The sequence below is a fragment of the Micromys minutus genome, assembly GCF_963924665.1.
Source record: "Micromys minutus genome assembly, chromosome: 5".
Taxonomy (NCBI): Eukaryota; Metazoa; Chordata; class Mammalia; order Rodentia; family Muridae; genus Micromys; species Micromys minutus.
The window spans coordinates 29666454-29687211 of record NC_137974.1 but is presented as its reverse complement, the minus strand read 5'-3'; the positions used below and the strand labels follow the sequence as shown (position 1 = coordinate 29687211).

The 20758-nt window shown below is 47.1% G+C and overlaps 1 protein-coding gene across 1 annotated transcript; it reads left to right on the top strand.

Moving 5' to 3' along the window:
- Positions 1-8182: 8182 nt before the first annotated feature.
- On the top strand, positions 8183-11508 carry POU4F1 (POU class 4 homeobox 1; the record flags this gene model as incomplete). Its single annotated transcript, XM_080916835.1, has 3 exons — positions 8183-8305; positions 9076-10262; positions 11393-11508. 2 exons carry the CDS (start codon positions 8183-8185, stop codon positions 10216-10218), a joined length of 1266 nt encoding a protein of 421 aa, XP_080772961.1. The 3' UTR covers positions 10219-10262; positions 11393-11508.
- Between the last annotated feature and the right edge of the window lie 9250 nt (positions 11509-20758).

Genomic DNA, 20758 nt, shown 5'->3' with positions numbered 1-20758 from the left:
TCCAGCCTCTGAAGACACCAGGTATGCAGGTGGTGCACAGGTAAACACAGGCAAAACAGCCATGCGGATAGAAAGTGATAATTGATTTTAAAAACTTTATCCCATCAAAAAGCTAAGTCTTCTGTTTAATTGAATCATTCTCAACTACAAACAAGTTAAAAGCCAGCCAAGAATGCACAAGACCCTAACTCAAGCCTAGAAACCCAAAACCTTATCTCAAAACCCACACACTTGAAGCTAAGTGTTTTTCTAGCCTCTATTTCATGTAAGTCCACTTTCAAGCTCTCCCATCTGTCAAAAGCTGAACTGGAGTAGCGACCACACTGCTGGAATGGTACGGGAGGGACCATGGCTTGGAGCTAGATGTCTAGTTCAAGTTATCTTCCTTGTCCATATTTGTGCAAAAGGGGTTAGTGTGTTTGGAATTTCGTGCAGATTCTTTTTATAGCATCTTGGTGTGTTTGTGTCTAAATATCATCCAATTCCTGTTTTCCTGAGTCTAATTTACACTAACACTCAGTGCAGCATGTGTGTACCCTGTTAAGTTTGAAGGTTTAAGTTTAGGATGTCAGTTTAATTGCAGTTTAGCGCCCAGCATGAACTAGGTCTTCTGCATTGGTTCATTTCACTAAAGTCATGTTGCGAAAAGATACACTTGTCCAGATACACTTGATCTGGACAGTTCATCTTTTTTTATAGGGACAGCTTTTAATAGTTAATCTCTAAAAGTTATATCTACATTTCTCTTTTAAAAATTTAGAGGCTTCCTGTCATGACAGCATTGTCCCCTGAATTACAAATCTTCATCCCATCTATAAGTTAACTCTTCTGTCTTATTGGATTAGCTAATGCACACAAAACACCTGAAAAAAGACTAAGCTTTAGAGTCCCCTAGTTTCAGATCTTCATTGCTTCCCCTCTTTGGTACCTGGGCTGGCTTGAAACGAAGGTCCCATTATTGACCAAGAGAAGATCTTGGTCTTGGGCTATGTAATGTTTCTGTACCTTATTAGTTGCTACAGACCCGATGGTTTCTAGTTATTAAAAAATGTAACATATACAGGAGATTTTTCTCCCTCCTTCTGTACCTGTGTATGGTGTGCGTAATGAGTACCAAACTGAAATGAACAGTGCATGGGGTACAACCTATTATACTAGAAGAGTTTTCCAAAGCCTCGCAGAAAGTCTTTTCATTCCTGTGTGTGGGAGTCCTATGAAGCAGCCTTTGCCTATCACAATGTAACCCGATCCTCTTAATAATACTTGGCAGAGAGAAAACCTTTTAAGCAATGATCTCAGAGTGCAGAGTGAACATTTATTGCCTAATTCTCGGAACTCTACTCACAGCGAGGAAGCATCTATTAAGGTGCAGATTTAAGAATCCATCTGGAGCACAGCGAGAGTGAACTCCGTTTGACTTAACAGAGGCAGTCTAGAACACCTTGATTTGCAGTTCCTGTTTTTCAGATAAGGTCTTTGGCGATGTGATAGAGAGCAAGCAGCAGGCCCTACACAGTTGGGTGGACTAAACCCGAGGGCTTTTTTGTATTAGGGTACAAAGATCCATTCTCCAAAATGCAAAGATTTGCCTCGGGCTTTCACCAAAACAGTGTAAGGAGAAAGGATAGACTTTTGGTTCTGATTCTTACAACATAGGTGAACAGTAAGAAAGTCTAGAAGCTTCGCAGAGGCGGGTTCTCTCTCTCTCTCTCTCTCTCTCTCTCTCTCTCTCTCTCTCTCTCTCTCTCTCTCTCTCTCTCTCCCTCCCTCCCTCCCTCCCTCCCTCCCTCCCTCCCTCCCTCTCTCTCTCTCTCTCTCTCTCTCTCTCTCTCTCTCTCTCTCCTCCCCCCTCCCCCCCTCTCTGGGTGCCCTGGAAGAACCTCCTCCCCCCCCTTTTTTAAGCAGACTTCTTGGAAGAGGTATGGAAGTCTAGGCTCCTAAGGACAGTTTCCAGTCGTGCTCCAGCCTCTGGTCTCAAGTGGAGTTTTGCTCCGCCTCTTTTCTCGATCCCCAGAGACTCCGAGCCTTGCTCCAGCCGCCAGAACAGGCGGCCTGGTGGCGAGACAGCGACTCCCTGGGCACCGGAAGGCTTCAGGGGATGGCGGGGCGAGCTATCTGCTGTCCATTAAGCCAAGGCTTGGCCCTCTGAAGACTTGGAGGTCTTCCTAGTGTTTAGGGTGAGGATGTGGGGTCCGGCCCACCAGCAGCCGATCAGTCCCTTACCCACCTCAGATCTCTGTAGGCACTTGGCCACTTAGGATTTCTGCCAGTTTCCCCTGTCCAAGTCCTCCCCTTCTTGAGCCCTAGGAAGGACCCACCCGTCCTCGGATCCCTGGAGCCCAAGTTTCCCGCGCTCTGGTCCTTCCCCGGCCACTTTCCAACAGCCGGTTCTGTGGTTTCCTTTTCTTTTATTATCCCTCTCGAAACCTGGCGATTAAGACGCGAAACCAACAAAGAGTTTTCTTCCCACCTTAACCTTGCACACAATCCTTTAACAAATTAATTAATCCTAATGAATTAACACTTCATTTATTTAAACGCGCTACAGTCCATGAATTAAATTTTCATGCAGTGATTAAAGGCTGTTAAAATATGCATGATTTCGTTAAAATTTTATAATAAATCAGGGCAATGTGTTACATGACAAGGCAACTATTTCCCAGTCCCTCGCAAGGGGCTTTGATTTGTGCGGGCGGCGGGAAGGAGGGGCGGCTGGCTGCGGCGCGGGCGAGCGCTCGAGCGGGGCGGCAGGACCCAGCTCTGCACTCCCGGGCTTGGACTGGCTGCCTCGCGGTTTTCTCCACGGCTTCAAGACCCCCGAGGGACCAGCTCTTGGAGGCCGAGAAAGGTCGGCAGGCGCGCCCTTCTGCATCCTTGGAATGTCCCCTGGGCCGGACTGCTGGTTCTCGCCGGTAGGGCGAGTCTGTGTCTGGGACCCAGCGGCCAGCCAGTCTGACACACAGGAAGGCGACAGAACTTGCATCATGTCCAGAGAGGTCAGGAGCTGGTGTACCTGTGGACAAGTTTGTTTGTCGTTATTTTAACCCGGGGACCCGGACGCTCCTTCCCTGAGCTCAGGCTTCCATCCTTGAGCCCACAGGACACAGACTGAGCAGTGGAACCTCTGGTTGTTAGGGCCCTAAATGAAAGAGGAGCGGTGGCCTTGTTAAGGGACCGCAGTGATCATTTGGCTTGCAAAAGCAACACTGTCCACTGACAGGCAGGGACGCCCAGCGCTTGTGAGAGATGTTCTCTTGTCCGGTCTCCGGGAGGGTTTCATCAGGTAGGTGGGTTTGATGAGAGATTAGGGTGGAAATACAGAAATCTGTGTGTATATAACGGTAAGAACAGAGTGACCTGCAATGAATTTACTTGGGACACCCAACGCAGGTCACAAGGTCATCTTTGGTCTGGGTGGTCACACCCAGTAAGATGCTCCCTCCCCAAAGGAAGTTGCATTTTAATTAAACCACCAGGAAAAAAAATTAAAAGGAAGAGGTAAGAGAGAGAGAGAGAAGAGGAGAAAGAGGAGAGAAAAAAAAGAAAGACAGACAGACAGACATGGCCTTTTCCCAGTTTTCCTTGGAACTCCGTCTTTGATACAGCTACAGTATTGAGCGGAGTCTGAGAAACCAGTCCGGGCGGACCCAATGCCCAGCAGGTCTGGATCTGGTAGACCAAGAGAGGGCTGTGGCCGCAGCTGTGAGGAAGTGGGGACAGAGAACAAGGACAGTGAGTGGCTTTTTGGGAAATCCTGGAGTCCTAGTGGGTTCACCGGGTCCAGCTCAGGGGTACATTAGACCTCACATGGACCATGCGGTACATGGTTACTGCCCATCACTAGGAAGGATTGGTGCTGAGGTGTCCAGAGTCCCATGACACCGGGGGAGGTCCTGGGCAAGGAGTAAGCACTTTGGAAGCTGCGGGGATGCTCAGGGAGGAAGCTTTAAGGAGTCAGGTACCGCCCTTGGGAGGCGGTCCTGGGACCTTGCCAATCCTCCCGTTTAGTCAAGCAGCACATGGAGACAGGGACAAGGGCTGTCAAAATAAATCCTCTACTGGAACATCTCCAACCCTACCTTAGGCCTACATCTCACCTGGACCTTCACACTGCGCTGCACGGCCTTTGAAGTTATCAGCAGCATTCCGGACCTCTGAGTTATAAATGGGTTCTTGCTGAGCCTGGGAAAGTGACTCATTTTAACCTAGGCCGTGCCTGCAGAAACTTAACTCCCAGAGCCTGTGAACAGCCTCCCTCAACCATCAGGGGCTGAGTAGCACCTGTAGGCTGTATTCTGCATGACCTTGTACCCAGTGTCATATCACACCTGTACCACAAGTACCCTCTTCCTGTGACTTCCCCCTGTCATTGACCGTCACATCTTGGGGAGCAGCCATGGAAGTTGAAGCTATAGCAAACACTCAGTTTCCAGCATCTCTTTGAAAGGATAAAACTAGTATCCAGATGGGCAGCAGAAGTCATACACATCCTCCTGGGTAAAGGATGGAACCAAGAGAAAGAGTTCTCCCCCAGACTGAGAAGATCCTTGCTCAGGGTCCTTCTCAAATGTCCTCACTCCAACTAACCAGAATGCTCTCTGGTTCTGTAGAAGGATGCTGCCAAAGGAGGAGGAGAAAATTAATTAATGAGAGAAAGAAATGAGTCTCTGATGCAGATGATAGGCTCACCATCCCCGGGGGCAGAAATTCCTTGGAAATCAATAACTGTGCACTCATTACCGCCCCCCCTTGATAAAATGCAAAGCTATGAGATGGGGTGGGGGGATTATCTGTGCTGGTCATTAAACAAGAAGGTGGGGGAATCTGCCCCAGAATCCGTGCCAAGGTGCAGATCCCATCTGGGGACTATTAGCACAAGCAGGGGCCAACCAGTTCCAGCAGTTGCCAAACCAGGAAGGCAAAGCAGTTGACTAGGGGGGGCGGGGCAGAGCCTAGGCCTAAGGGGGCGGGGCAGAGCCTAGGCCGGCTGCCCTGTTCTTTTAGCTTTCATTTAAAGTGTCTCAGGACAGTGTGGAGCTGAGGGTGTGCAGCCTTGGGCAGGATAGCTCTCCATGCAACACCTTGTACTTCCGTGTGACAATCTCTCTTCACCTATAGCAAGCACATACACTCTCCTTCCATTGCTCATAGACCATAATGTCCTAGAAATCAGACACTTACGGATTATAGCTCGTTTTATCTCCAGTATCTTGTACTGGTCCAGACCAGGACTGAGCAAACATTTATGGAAGAAGATAAAGAAGCTGGGGGGGGGGGCTGTGAAAAGAACACGCAGGGGCATCTGCACCCTGTACCAGGCTCTGTCTTAAGAAGAACCCTTCACAGATCTCGAAAGCAGCCTTGGATTCTTGAAACTTTCTTGCCTTTATCCTTGTACCTGGCCAACTGGCCCTCCCCTTTTCTAAGTACAAATACTGTGTGATAAAGCTCAGTATGTTAAGAGTGTCATGGTAGAAAACAAAGGAGTTACGGATGACTTTTGGATTGGGTCCCTGTTTCTAGTCCCAGAGCGCGGGAGGGAGGGTGGCAGAGGGTGGGGGGAGTGGAGGAAGCCATTTTCCCCAGGGTACAAGTCTGGCCTTACTCAGAGAAAGAAAAAGAAGAAAAAGTACCCCTGTTGCCAAAGAGAGGTAAGTTAGTAAGGGAGTCTTGGGCCCTTGCCTCTCCAGGCTGAGTCCGTAAGTCTCCTGTGACCAGAGAATGAGCTGAAAGTAGCTTGGACTAGCTATGGACCTGCGGATGAGCGTCCTTCAGCCCCCACCCAATGTATCCATCTGGCCACAAAGCTACTCTATTTGCCTTTCTATCTGTCCTGCGCCATTTAAAGTCCCTAGAGGCGAGCATTTCCTTGGGGGGGGGGGGTGGAGCTGGAGCCAGGACCGCTAAGAAAGCAAGGCATTCTTCTGCCTTACACTCCCCCCCCCCCCCGCCCCAAAAGAGAATGCAGGGAGCCAGTGCACTGGGTGTCAGGAAGGATTAGGTTAAGCCTGGACACCCAGTGGGGCCGAGACCAGAGGACTCACTCTCTCCCTCCAGCGATGGCCCCGCTCACAGTCCATTTCCCGCTGAGATAAAGTTGCATCTAGCACTCCCAGGGGAACCACATAATGGATGAAGAAGTGGCTCCTTCTTGCACCAGCAAATGAACATCCTTCTCACTTCCCTCTCAGGCTAGAAGAAAGGGAGGGGTTGGGGGGACAGAAAAGAAAGAAAAGCCAGTGACGCCTGTAGGCTCTTCTTGGAATCTGAATAAACTAGTGGGTATCCTGAAGATACACACGCTCTAAAGCAAAGGAAAAATAAAATCTGCTGGACTGACGATTTGGGTTTGCAGAAATGAGCTCTTCCCTTTGGTGAAAACGCAGACCTCCTTGGTGTGCGAGTGACCTGAAAGATTATGTATCTGATCTCTGCTTCCCATAAGCAGCTCCTTGTCTCTCTAGGGCTCTCTAGCTAGCAGATGTGATAACATCTGGACCTTTATTATCACCCTAGGCAAGGACTGTATCCTTAGGGACTTAGGCACCCGAGCTGAGGTTCCCCAGAGAGGCCCTTGATCTTCTGTCACATGATGGCAATATAACAGGTTTATTCGTTTATTTCTTTATTTTAGGTCTTGATTTCACAGTTGTTGTTGTTGTCGTCATTATTAATATTATTACCATTATTGAAGGCTGAATTTAATATTGAAGGCAGCATTTACCAGTTCCTTCTACCTGATTTGAATTTGTATTTTGAACCACAGTCTCCTATAGGTTAGCTTCATTCTGCAGATATAAAAAGCAAGGGTCCAGAAGGATACAAAAGAAAGTTCTCTTTTCAACATCTTATTCCCTTTCTCTGAAGTGGATTTTCCCAGAGTTTCCAGCATATAAATAAATAAATAAAGTGTGTGTGTGTGTGTGTGTGTGTGTGTGTGTGTGACTGGAGAGGAAAAGATAAAGATCCCGGCTACACCCTGTTTACTATATTTCCCTTTTGATGACTAGAAGCCTCAGATCACCTAGAGCTCCTTTGAAATGTGAGTTTGTACACGGTTAAAGGAGACAAACAATAAGAGAAACGCACAATTTCATTTCAACAGCCTTTCCGTGAGCAGAAAGCACACACTCCTTGCAGCACCTAAGTGACTGTCACTGGTGGTGCCTGACACAGTTATAGTCACAACAACAAAGTATGCAGAGAAATTAAATTACGTGGAAATCAATAGCGTCTGACTGCTTCAAACAACTGTCTGTCATGGCTATTATTCTCCAGGAGCCTATTTATAAACCATGAAAGAAACAGGTTCTTGCAGCATAAAGACAGCATCTTCCACATCGGGTTTCTGTGTTGTTAGTTTTCTCCACATACAGAGGAATGCACGGGCATAATTTAACATACAAATGCCTCTCTGGATAAATTATATAACAGCTTATTAGGCACCCGGTAGTGGAGGTGTGCCTAAAGAATGCGCATATATTCTGGAAGGAAAACACCCCGAGAAGAGTGCTCCATCCTATCTTTCTTCCACCAAAAGGTGCCTACCCCTCAACAATAGCTGGCCTTTTTGATCTTTGCAGACCCAGGGGGGGAGGCAAGGTGGGACGGGCAGTGCGCATGCCTGGCCAGCTACAGGTGCATCACCTGCCTTGTCCTTGCTGGTGGTCACTATAAGAGCGGGCTCCCACGCACCGCCGCCGGTCGCGGCTCGACGAGCGCGCGCGCTCGCTCGCCCGGCTCGCTCACCCGAGCACGGCCCCGCGGCAGGGGAGGGCGCGCGCCAGACAGACGGAGACAGCTGCTGTCTGTCAGCGCGGCGGGACCCGCGAGCTCTCGCGAGAGCTGCCCGGGCCGGCCGCGAGAAGTGGGGCTCAGGTGTAAGAGGAGCGCAGCCCGTCGGCGCGCCGGGCTAGAGCTCTCGGAGAAGCGGGATCGCGGGACCTGCGCGCGGGCGGCCGCTCTGCGCGGTCCGAGGCAGCGGGCCGCGCTCGCCGGCGCAGCGGCAGCCGCAGCAGCAGCAGCAGCAGAAGCGGCCGCAGCAGCCCCCGCCCGCGGCGAGGCCAAGGCGAGCTGCCGAGGCGAGCGTAGCCTCGGGACAGAGGCCGGGCGAGAGGGCGAGCGCACTTTGCCGCGGACTTTGCGGAGTGTTTTGTGGATTTGTACATGCCAAGCCGTCAAGATGATGTCCATGAACAGCAAGCAGCCTCACTTTGCCATGCATCCCACCCTCCCTGAGCACAAGTACCCGTCGCTGCACTCCAGCTCCGAGGCCATCCGGAGGGCCTGCCTGCCCACGCCGCCGGTAAGCGCCCCACGCCCGCGGCCCCGGCCCGCGCGCTCGCCCCCTCCCCCGCTCCGCGGTGCTGCATGGCGGCCGCTGCCCCGCGCGGCTCCGGGGCCCCCGCTCCCGAGGCCCGGACTGCTCTTAGAGGGACCCCGCTGTGAGGCACGTGTGGCCCGGGGGTCGCTGGAGGCCGGGGTCCGGTCTGCCTGAGCCTCTGTCCAGCGCCTGCCACCAGCGGGGAGCTCTGGGGCCGCGGCTCTCGACTTGGCTCCACTTTTTCTCTGTTAATGTCACGCCCGCACAAGGCGATCTCTGTGCTCGCTCCGGTGTGTGGCACTGGTCCTTAGCTTCGAGTGACATCTCCATTTCTTCTTTTTCTTCTTCTTTTCGCCTTTTTTGTTTTGTGTGTGTGTGTGTGTGTGTGCGCGCGCGCGTGGGTCCCCCACTCCCTTCCCGGAATGTGTTCCCGTGTCCCCATTCTCCGCTCCCGTGTCTCTCCCCTTCTGTTCCCCCCACCCCGGCATGTTCTCAAATCGTCCCCGGTCCTCCGTTTACCCTGCTCTTCCCACCCGCTCCCCCCACCCCTGTTGTCACTTTGGTCGCTTTGTGTTTTGCCTTTTGCCGGTGCTTTCTGGCTTGTGTGTTTGTTTTGTGGTTTCTTTGGTGTCTTGTCTCCCCACACCTTTTTTTCCCGTTTCTTTCTTTTCTTTCTTTCTTTTTTTTTTTTTTTTTTTTTTTTTTGTTTGTTTGTTTTGGTTTGGTTTTGGTTTGGTTTGTGTCGCCTGCAGCTGCAGAGCAACCTCTTCGCCAGCCTGGACGAGACGCTGCTGGCGCGGGCCGAGGCGCTGGCGGCCGTGGACATCGCGGTGTCCCAAGGCAAGAGCCACCCGTTCAAGCCGGACGCCACCTACCACACGATGAATAGCGTGCCCTGCACGTCCACGTCCACCGTGCCGCTGGCGCACCACCACCACCACCACCATCACCACCAGGCGCTCGAGCCCGGTGACCTGCTGGACCACATCTCGTCGCCGTCGCTCGCGCTCATGGCCGGCGCCGGGGGCGCGGGCGCGGCGGGCGGCGGCGGCGGCGCCCACGACGGCCCCGGGGGCGGAGGCGGCCCGGGGGGCGGCGGTGGCCCGGGCGGCGGCGGCCCCGGGGGTGGCGGCGGCGGTGGTGGCCCGGGCGGCGGCGGCGGCGGCCCGGGCGGCGGGCTCTTGGGTGGCTCTGCGCATCCGCACCCGCACATGCACGGCCTGGGCCACCTGTCGCACCCCGCGGCCGCGGCCGCCATGAACATGCCGTCCGGGCTGCCCCATCCCGGGCTCGTGGCCGCGGCGGCGCACCACGGCGCGGCGGCTGCAGCGGCGGCGGCGGCGGCGGGGCAGGTGGCGGCGGCCTCGGCGGCGGCGGCGGTGGTGGGCGCGGCGGGCCTGGCGTCCATCTGCGACTCGGACACGGACCCGCGCGAGCTCGAGGCGTTCGCGGAGCGCTTCAAGCAGCGGCGCATCAAGCTGGGCGTGACGCAGGCCGACGTGGGCTCGGCGCTGGCCAACCTCAAGATCCCGGGCGTGGGCTCGCTCAGCCAGAGCACCATCTGCAGGTTCGAGTCGCTCACGCTGTCGCACAACAACATGATCGCGCTCAAGCCCATCCTGCAGGCTTGGCTGGAGGAGGCCGAGGGCGCGCAGCGTGAGAAAATGAACAAGCCTGAGCTCTTCAACGGCGGGGAGAAGAAGCGCAAGCGGACTTCCATCGCCGCGCCCGAGAAGCGCTCCCTCGAGGCCTATTTTGCCGTACAACCCCGGCCCTCCTCGGAGAAGATCGCCGCCATTGCTGAGAAACTGGACCTCAAAAAGAACGTGGTGCGGGTGTGGTTTTGCAACCAGAGACAGAAGCAGAAGCGGATGAAATTCTCTGCCACTTACTGAGGAGGGTGTGAGAGGCCTGGTGGGGCACACTGGGGAGCTGAGGGGTGCGTTTCTGGGGCTCTCCGGCCTACTTCCCCTCATTTAGAGTGTCTGTTATCCTGCCTGCATTTGGGGAATTCCTTTTCTTGCCCTTCCCTTGGCCCCACTCTGCACCTTGCCCTAACCATCTTCCTAACCAGCCTACAAGAACTGGGGTGTGGGTGGAGAAAGTTTGGGTTGGCAGGAGAGAATGGGGGCGTTTAGGTGAGCAGGGCGTGGTGGGGGGGGGGGAAGAAAAGCAAACACTAGAGCTGGGGGTTTTGAGAAGCAGGATGGTTCTGGGGACTAGGGTGGGAGGGGAAGGAGGGAAAACTGGGGATGGACAGTTATCTTGACCAGAGTCACTTACAAAATCATCTGGGGACCAACGAACTATGTACAAAGACAAATACCAATCATCACCAAAAACAAAACATAAAACCCTAGACAATAAAGTGGGGGGAGACAAAGAAGGATACTTTAGGAATTTAACTCCTGGGAGCAGTATTCTGCAGCTTCCTTTACCCCCAGGGAAGAGAAAACAGCAATACCTTTATAACCACCGCCCCAACTTCCTAAGCACAAGTGTGTCATACAGGAAAACCAAACAACCCAGACCCCGAGCTTCATGGGAGGAAGCTAGTTGTTCTGTGTTTAACTTTCCCTTCTAAAACCTCACACCTGTGCCCTCTTTGATTTATTTCCTCTTTTCTAAAGAGACTCCAAGGCTTTGCTTCAGCTCAGCAGCTGGAGTTTAGCTTACATGCGCTTTGGGAGGTTACCTGGTCATTCACACCGAATCTTCATTTTCCAGGAGCCAACCTGGTCTTGGTCAGGTGAGGGTCTTAAGGCAATGAGAGCCCACAAGGCAGAAATTAGGTTCTCTGGAAAAAAGTATTCTGGGATAATTAAATGATCATTACACCTACAGTAGGGTTTTACTTTTATAGTTTTGTTCATGTATCCATGAACAAATTATCTGAAAATGCTTTTTTGTCCCAATGCTTTACCCTCGTGTGCCCTGTTTTTCACTTCCGATTCAAACTCTGCTGACACTTATTAATTTAGATAGAGCGGTAGTGTGGGAGATCATAGGGAAGAAACTTCATTCTGTTTCTACTTTTCTCCACTGAATACAGCCCGTCTCATTTTCTAGGTCCTTGTCTCCCTCCCTTGGAGAACATGAAGTTGTTGAAAAGCTGAGAAGTTTCTGCTTTCATTTGGGGGCAGGAGTCCCATGTAAGAAAAATCACCTAAAATCCCAGAAGAAAGGAAGAGATTTAAAGATTTAAAGTCCCCCCCCCCCCACCTTGTTCCTTCCAAATAGGTGTGCACTTACCTGGGGGAAGCAGAGCACTGCTTCCTGTTGTTCCTGTTGTTCTTGAAGGATCATTTATTACTGGGGATAAATGTTGAGTCTCAGAAACTTCAATTTGCACTATGAGTTTCCAAAATAGAAAATTGTGTATGGCATTTCATACTAACAATCCAAGCTGCTGATGGATTTTAAAAAATTGAGAAAATAGAAAAAAAAAAAAAAAAACCAAGAAGTGTGGTTTAGTGAAAAGCCTGCTTTGTTGTGTACAAGCTACTGTTTGGATCTCACGCGGAGATGGTTTGTTACTATCATTTAACCATAACGAAAGATGAAAATTGAAGAGATGAGGGGGAAAACACTGTTTAACAAGACTGAAATTGTGCATGGTTCAAAAGATGCAGAAAGAAATATGATTAGGTCTCACTCTGGGTAGGTGGTGTTGTTTATTTAATTATGTTGTATGTCATTGTTTGCAGCACAAAACATTCTATGCATTTGAAACTGAGCACTAAACTGGGCTAGCTTTCCAGTAGACCGTTTTGTGGATAGTGTGATTTCACAGTCTACTTACTGCCTGTTTCCACTGAAAACACAACGTTATTGTAAATATTTTCTTTCATGCACAGGCTCACACAGTGGTTACAAACTGCCAGTGTTAATCCTGAAATGTCTCACCCACCGACTGATCCCCTGTCCATGATGTCTGCAGAGCTCTCTCCTTGTCTTTACTACCCTCCCACCCCACCCCCATCAGAACCATTTCTGTGCGCCAACATACAACAGGGAGGTGTGCCCAGTGCACTTCCAAATAAAACATGACTGAAAGAAGAACAGTTTCATGATCTGGGTGCATTCTTGTGTTTACATTGAGCCAAGTCCTTGTAGAGCCGGTCAACAAATGAGACAAGACAACCAAGCAGAACCAAACCAAAAGACCCACATCAAACAGAAACCCTCAACCAAACCTTAAAAATCAAACGGGAAGGGGAGAAAGGGGAGTCAGCAGGAGTGAAAGGCTGAGATTATTTTTTTTCTAAATGAGAACTCAGTTTCAGATAACTCATGCGAACTGGTGTAAGGTGAATTTCTTGTCCATTTTTTATCAAAGTTTTAATTTTAATTACAGAAATTCTTAAGCCACGGGATGTCATTCAGAGCTGATAGAAAGCTGTCAATAATCAGACACCTGAAGCATTTAAGTTGAAGGTCAGGGACACAGGCATCTAGAGGTTTGAGTGTGCTGTTCTACTCTAAAAACACTTCTAAAAAATATTGTAACTATATGGAATTTTCGTTGGCAGTTAATAAATTTTAAAAGTATCCTTTGATCTGTCCCCAATAACTTGTCAGATACTTCTCTTCGTTTAGAACATTTTGCAAACCACCCATTGCTTTAGATTGACGAGAGATTTTCTTTTTCTGACCTGGAATTAGATCAAATGCCAAATGTACAAACTTTCTTAGTAGTTGGGACATTGTCCTGAAGTCATCTTATTTTAGCTAAATCTTTTTAACTTCACCGGCATATCTGTGAAAGAAAAATGATGTTCAGAAAAGAATAGTACATTTTAAAAAAGGTGTGATTTTAAAACAGTTGTTAATATTTTAAAAAGCACTAGAGGTATTTTTAAAAATAGATCTCTTCCATCAAAATTGATTTGTTTCTGTTATTGACTTGAAATATCATCAGAGTTTCTAATAAAATACATTTGTAAAAGAACACATTATTTTATAGAAAAGTATGACCAGATTTCATTGTTGGAGATCCAGGAATGAACAAATAAAAAGATTTACAAAGGTTGTTTTTTTTTTTTAATAATCTGCTCAAACAGAAATGTTACAGGCAAATACATTTGTATTATATAATAATGGATAATGTATGTATTAAGAATTTAAGCATTTGTTTTGTATTAAGTAAATCCTTGCCCAGTACAAAAAGACTATTATGTTAATAAAATCATGAAAATGCATCACTTTGCAGGGTTTCCTATTTTATGTAGTAGGAAACTGTGCAAAACTAAACAAAAAAAAAGTTTTGCTTTCTAGTGAGTGGATGTGTACGGAGCAGGAAGGAATGATAGAGTTCTTGTCAGACTCCTGTCAACCCATGGAAAAATTTAAAAGGAAACTCCTGCAGAGAAGGCAATGGTTGCTGATCTGTGGTAGTTTGGCCTTTCCTAGTTCTCTGGTTCAGAAAGTCGGGGGGAAATACATGAACCGGGATTTCCTCCCACATCTGCTAATTGGTAGAAATGAAATGTGTGAATCTGAACTTCTCTAAAGAACACAAGCTTCAGAAGGTAGGGGAACTAGGCTCTGATGCTGTTTTAGACTCTTAAGACACATGGGAGCAGGATAGGAAAGGGAAAAGGAAAAAAAAATGCCTTGAGTTCCCTTGCCACAGAAATGCTACCTTCCTCTTAAAACTGCTTTCTGAACTCTTTATGGGATCTGCTTTTTCTGTAGGTCTAAGAAAGGATGTCCGCAGCATCCATCAGCTAGCTTGTGGATAGATTTTTTGTCTAATGTGTGTTCTTAAATTATTCTCAACTACAGTTATAAACTGTTAAATAAACAGTAGGCACCCACTCCCGTGATTGTATCGGTTTTTACTTTCTTGTGATACTAAGTACTTGGGTCCAGTTCTTACATTTAGTCTCTCAGAACGAGGACCGGATCAAGACTGTTGGTAAGTCCCTGCCCCAGGCTCAGATTCAGCTTTTGTTTTCTGGGCCTCTGAACTTGAAAGTTACCTGGGCTAACAACCCCCATTCTATCTTGCAAGTGGGTGGGCTTTCCTTATTTAGTGCTTCTAGTTTTAATAGGAGCCATTGACTGGCTAAAACTAGTGTTCCCAACCTTATTCTAAGGGTCTTGATGGCCAGAGGGGAAGTGACAACCACAATTTTACTGGATAATGTTCTGCCAACGCTATCATTGTTATAACAGTCTTAGCCACACCAGAGGAGCCACACAATACTCCTGGGCTGTTTTAAAGGAGGCCACCAGTTTAATTGATTTTTTTAAAAAAATAAAGCAGCCGAAATCAAGTTCTCGCGGGGGCCCTCTCTTCCACCTGCGAGATAAGCCTTGTCGCAATAATTACGTTATTTAATATTTGATCAAACCTTCGCGCCTCTGCGACTTCAAGTGCGCAACGCGGCCGCGGTCCAGCGGGGCACGTGCGACGGCGGACGCATGGCCACCCCACTCGGGTTGCCTTGCCCTCTGAATAATTCATGGCCTGAGAGTTCTGGAAATTAATAAAATGAATGATAACAAGAAGCTAATTAAAAACTTTCTTAATTGTTGTCAAGTCAGCTTGATGGGAAACAGCCCTGGGTGACTCCATCCCTGAAAACCGCAGGCTGCGGAGGGTGGCGCTGGCTGTCGGGGCACTCCTCTGACTCAGAGTGACTGCGGGAGCAGCTCGCGGGCTCCCTGCTCCCCGCAGCCGCCCTTAGGCAGCCCACCCACCTCACCCGCCGAACTTTTCACAACCGGGAGGAAGGTTGGCATGTGCAATCCCAAACCAGAGTAAGTGGGTCGTATTTTCAGCAAACAGGGGTGCCCCGCTCCACGCCCGAGCTTCTTGCTGGGGACCCCTGGCCCCTAGGTTCCTAGTCTTTAGACAACCTGCATTTTCCCCTGTCTGGGGCAGCATTCAGCCAGGCACCGGAGGACGCGAGCGGGTTAAGAGCCCAAGGCTAGGGTATCCCGCGCGCGTGCGCAAAGGTGGCCACCGAGCCGTGGAAGCGGTGGGGGCGAGTCCGGGCGGACTCCGAGAGCGCCGAGCGTGGCGGGGGAGGGAGCAGAAGCCGCACATGCGCACTGAACGCGCCTAGGACCCTTGGGGGAGTCAGCTGCAGTTCCCGGTTTCAAAAATTAGGCGCTGTCAGAGGTCGAGTCCCTCTCCTAAGTGCCCCTGAGATCACTCTGAGTGAAAAGGAAGACTCAAATCTCATATTAGTTAAAAATTCTCTTTCTACATCCCAACGTGCCTAAGTCAAAAGTCAGTTAAAGGATTCAGAAGTTTCTAATTTGATTTTGCACGTTTTATTTTTATTATTTACTTATTTATTTTAAAGAATTGGATGACTAGGACCTGGGCTTTTGTTTCGTTGTTAAGATGCAAGTTGACCAATGCCCTGCTACGGGTGCGAACGGATCAGACTAGAGAGAATTTATTTTGGGGAGAAAGAAAGGATTGGGGTGCTGCAAAGCCCTCCAGTTCTCCCTCAGGTCCGCGGGTAGAATGGGGAAGCGGGTCCTGGTCGGCTCTGTGGGAGGTGGCTAATAACAAATTGAAGGGGTGATGGGAACCGGTAGGGACTGTCACAGAGCTTGGTGAAGACTTGGCAAAAGGTGGGGATAGAGAGGAAAGAGACCGCGCATTTATCGCGAGTAAAACGAATTGCAAGCGTAAGTTTGTTTAATAACTCCGACGCCTAGCCTCGGCATGGCACAATGTATACAAACTTCTGTAGAGGAGAATCAGAATAAAACAAAACGTTGACAATTTCCAGCCGCGGAAAATCACTTGCACAGGTCTCTTCCTCTCCCTCCCGCCCCTGCCAAGTGTTGACAATAAACATTTAATGAAGGCAGAGACCGGGCTGTCTCCAGACAGTGTCAGAATACTTTCAGCAGACCATTAGCATGGCTTCTTCTACTTCAAACATCGCGCGGCACACCCTAACATTATTAAAAAAAACAAAACAAAACAAAAAAAAAAACAACAAAACAGCAGCAACAACAACAAAAAAAATCCAACGTGTGAGATAAATAGGTTCACAAGGCTATCTTCAGTGGTCTGCCGGAGTTCTGATGCCCCTGTACTTAGTAACAGAAAGTAACTCATCGTAGATTACTCGCGCTTAAAAATGTTAAATACAGTTAATGCAATATTAATCGCCCTTTGGTGATATAAAATGCAATATTTTCAGGCAGCTATTGAGCTTTTCCAGAGGAAGGGCTGATGAGAAGAGTCGCAGCTGAATAGTGAGAGAAAAAGCCTGGTATTTATTGCTTTTGTTTGGCTTTTGGCTACAGAGACAGGAACCTTCTAATGGGGTAAGGACATTTATTTTATCTGCAATCTATTGCTCAGAGAGCAGGGGCGGCAGATGGGGCTGGTGCGATATTCACAGTGTAATTTAGAGCAAATCCTAATAACTAATAATGATTTATGTTAATTTTGATCATCTATGTGACTTTACCAAATCGTTGCGATGAAAGAAAGAAAAAGAAAGAGAAGCTAAACCTGAGGAGGGCTCTGGGGCTCTGGTTTGGGAACTCGCGTCCTGGGCTTTGCAGAATCTTAAAATGCATTCTGTTTTAGCAGTGGAAATGTGGGCACTTGCAAAGGCAGGCAGGTAGGGTGCCTTTGACATGGTGCAGAGGTGTTTCAATCAGGGTTATCTTTCTTCTCAGATCTACTTAAAATGTGTAGCCTTTCAGCGGTAAGCGCTTTCCATCCGTTTTCACTAAAACCGAATACGTTTCCGTTGTTTTGTTTGCCCTACGTTAAACCAGAAAAAAAAATCTCTTGTTGGGTGCCAAGGGGAAGGCGGAGACGGGAGCTATCTTGGGACTGGAAAAGCAGGGAACAACTGTACATTAATAGAATCTTCCTAAAGGGTAATCTTAATGTCTAGGCTCGAAGTGAGTTTAAGCTTGGCCAGCAATCTCTTGGCGCTCACCGCCACACCTCTTGCAGAAGTTCTATTACTGGTTCCTTGAGTTCACTGCCAACTAACTCCTCATCTTTACCTTCCACCTGACACTTGTTTGCCAACATCAATTTAGGGAAACCAGTTTGGCCTTTACCTCCCGTCTCTACATCCCTCCAAGAAATTCCCAGGCTTTTAAACTTAAACCTGTCTCTTCTCTCTTGACTCCCTTGGTAAAGCGGCACCCAAATAAGGCTTCCCCTCGGGGAGGGGGCTTCCAATAGGAACCAGGTTCTACACTGAAATCCGGACGAGGACGATTTTCGGCTAGAGCCCCAGCAGTTTTGAAAGGAAGGGCTCAGCCTCGCTCCTGGCAGTTTACTTCTCACCTTTTGTGGGTTTTAAGCCTCCGGGCTATAGTTGGAAAGTAAAACAGCTTCAAAGCGTCCCCTTATTAGCTCTGTATTTGAGAAATCCAGAGATGAAAACTACCTAAAAGGTTTAATAGGGCGGAACAGTATTTATTTGCAGAGCAAACAGCCAGAATATAGTTCAAAAGGGGCGCAGTGGCTTCTCAGCAGGAGGCTGGAAGGGCGAGAACGTGGGCAAAGCGAATTTCAAGCTTCAGTTCTGAGGTTAAAGTGAATCAAATAAGCTCGGAATGAGATGTATCTTTTGATTTTTTTTTTTTTTTACATTATCTCCCGCGCCCAACATTTATGTATTCGGATATATACTCTCAGGGTTTGTTCCATCTTCCCGAGTTATTGGCAAGACTTTTGGTTTGTTTGTAAACTTTGATATTTTGCTTAGGAAGGTGGATCATCTCTCTAAGGATTTGGTTTACCAATGTATTTAAAATCCAAACACACCCTTTAAAGTTAATTTTTCATTAATTTTCTTCCTGATTTTCTTTTTAAATGCTTCAGATGTAAACTGCATTTGATTTCTTCTACTAGAGGGGGGAAAAAAAGCCAAGCCACAAGATTCAGAATAAAGTATCCCTTTAAATTATGCTGTTTGGTTTTTGCTTTTGAAGATATCTGTCAGTAACTGTACTGGTTCTTCACGGCTAGATTCTGGGTATAAAGAACACTTTAAGCAAAAACAAATCTTTAAACAAAATAAATCCAGGAAGCTGACGTTAGCTGTTTGCTGATGTGATACTTGGAAGCTGAGGTTTGTTTGTGAGCTTGAAGCTGAGCCTCCACGTGCACATCCATATACAAACAGATGTAAGCAGTGGGTTTTTTTTTTTTTTTTTTTTTTTTTTTATTGTTGCTGAATGTAACTGAATCTTATTTCTAAATTTCATTCAATTCCATCTCAGTGTTTCCACACCAGAAGCTAGTCCCCTAAAGTGGAAAAGTAGTGCATTATTGAAACTCTCTATCAAACAGCTCTGGGGTGCAGCCTTTCTGCAAATGCTGGTTCTCAATGAGGTCTGGCTGTCTGAGTGCACATAAGCCCCTAATATGTTAATGGCCGTAGGGGATGCCTAAGGTACTATCTCAAGCTGCTTCGCACACCATATGTCAGGCCGTTAGCCACATGGATCTATTAATCAAAAGGAGCTGGAGAAGGAGGGGAGGGTCTTGGATAGAGGGAGAATGAGCAAGCTGGGGGAGGGGAGGGGGAGAGAGAAAACATGTAAAATCCCTTCCAATCACTTTTATTTACAAAAAGAAATAAAACATAGATTTTAAAAGCCACAGAGCTTTTCTTTATATTAACTGGAAGACTGCTCACCAATGTCTATCAAGGAATTAGCATAGTATCTGTGTTTACTGTGTAAAAGGAAGTTTTGCCTCAAGTGTCCTGTCTAGGGGTTTCTCTATTTAACCACTCTTATAAGCAAGACTCACTTGGCACCAAATTTATTTTTGTGATATATGCTGTTTTCTTGATGAATTTTACTAAAAACAAAGGAAGGTGTCGGGGAAATGTTTATGATAAGGACACAAGCAGGGCACAGAAGGACTTCTCTGGGGATTTATAATGAATATGTAATACATTAATATGTATCTACATGGGCAATAGCGTTTCTCCACTTCTAGTTGTTCCAGCAGGAAGTTTAACACATTTGCATTTTTGGCCCTTCCTCTAAACTCTAAGCTGAGATTATAGTAAATTAAACTGCAGAATATCCAGGTGGAAAAACCATTAAATGACTATATATACTCACTCCTCTTGTTTCTGTGTTGAAATATCTCTTATCTTCCAATGTTTAAGGTCATTTTCAACTAGATAATTAGTTTTGAAAGTTTGTGCAACCTTAAAAGTAACTCTGTATCATTGGAGACTCTGCAGATGCTACTCAAGAAGAAAAGAATGAAATTTTATAACATGATGAATATATTTGTCATATGCACACATGTCTTAAGCAAATTCAATGGGCTTATAAATTGTAACAGGTTAGAAACTAACCAGAAACAGAGGAATGAAGAAAAAAGTAAGATAGATTTAAAACTTACTTATCGCCACGTGCAGTCTTACCTGAGACTACAGACTATAGTAAAATCATCAAAAGTCAATTTGGGTGTATGTCTTGTTTTTGTTTATCATGGTAACAAATAAGATGAAAAGTTACCAAATTTCTCTTATAAAGGCTGCAGTGAGTTAAGTAATGTAGCTGGGAAGACACACCACTGATCATGTTTTGTTTTAAATACTGTCATGACTAATGAGCTTACATTGCACTTAATTTGTAATATATAGGATGACTAAAAGCTTATCAGTCTTATATTTCCAGTGTGCTTGAGTAAACGCTTGGTTGCTTGCATATATTCGAGAGTGCATCTTTCACTTAGATCATAAGACCCCATCAGCATACACCTATAACGATCTATTATGTTGGGCAGGTAAAGAAGAAAGTAACAGAATGTTCTTACTCAAGATTTAAAAAATACATCGAAGGCAAGGGTGAAATGATGTCTAATTATATAAAATAAAAATTATCTGAGTGCTATTACAGTATGTACAAAATACAGGTCCAGTATTTTGTACTATGTATTAGACTGGAGATACAGGAAAAGGTTAACATTTATGATCTGTTTTTCATATAGAGTCCACTACTTTAGGTTGTTTGGTTTGACTGGGAAATCATATGTGAATCTTAGTAAAAAAAAAAAAAAAAAAAAAAAAAAAAAAAAAAAAAAAAAAAAAAAGAGGGGGAGGGTTAGTGCGTTTAAAAGTGGAGAATACTATTGTGCAGAACTGGTTCATCTATAAATATGAAGAATTTTAAAGCACACTTCTATCCAGGAGGTGCTGAACACATGAAGATGGATGATCCTGACTTTCAAGAGCAGTGTGGTAGGGAGAAATACTTTTTATCTTTAAATTTTGGTGCGAGCCACTAGCCGTTATTTCTCTCCCTGTAGTTAAAAGGTAGCCCATATATCTGTCTCTTTTGGTTTCCAAAGACTCGTAACTTAATTCCTTCAGGCTATTCATCAGCACAGTAATTAAACTAGCAAATGGATGTAAATAAAGTGAAATTGGTTTCATGACAGATGAGGCAAAGAGGCCT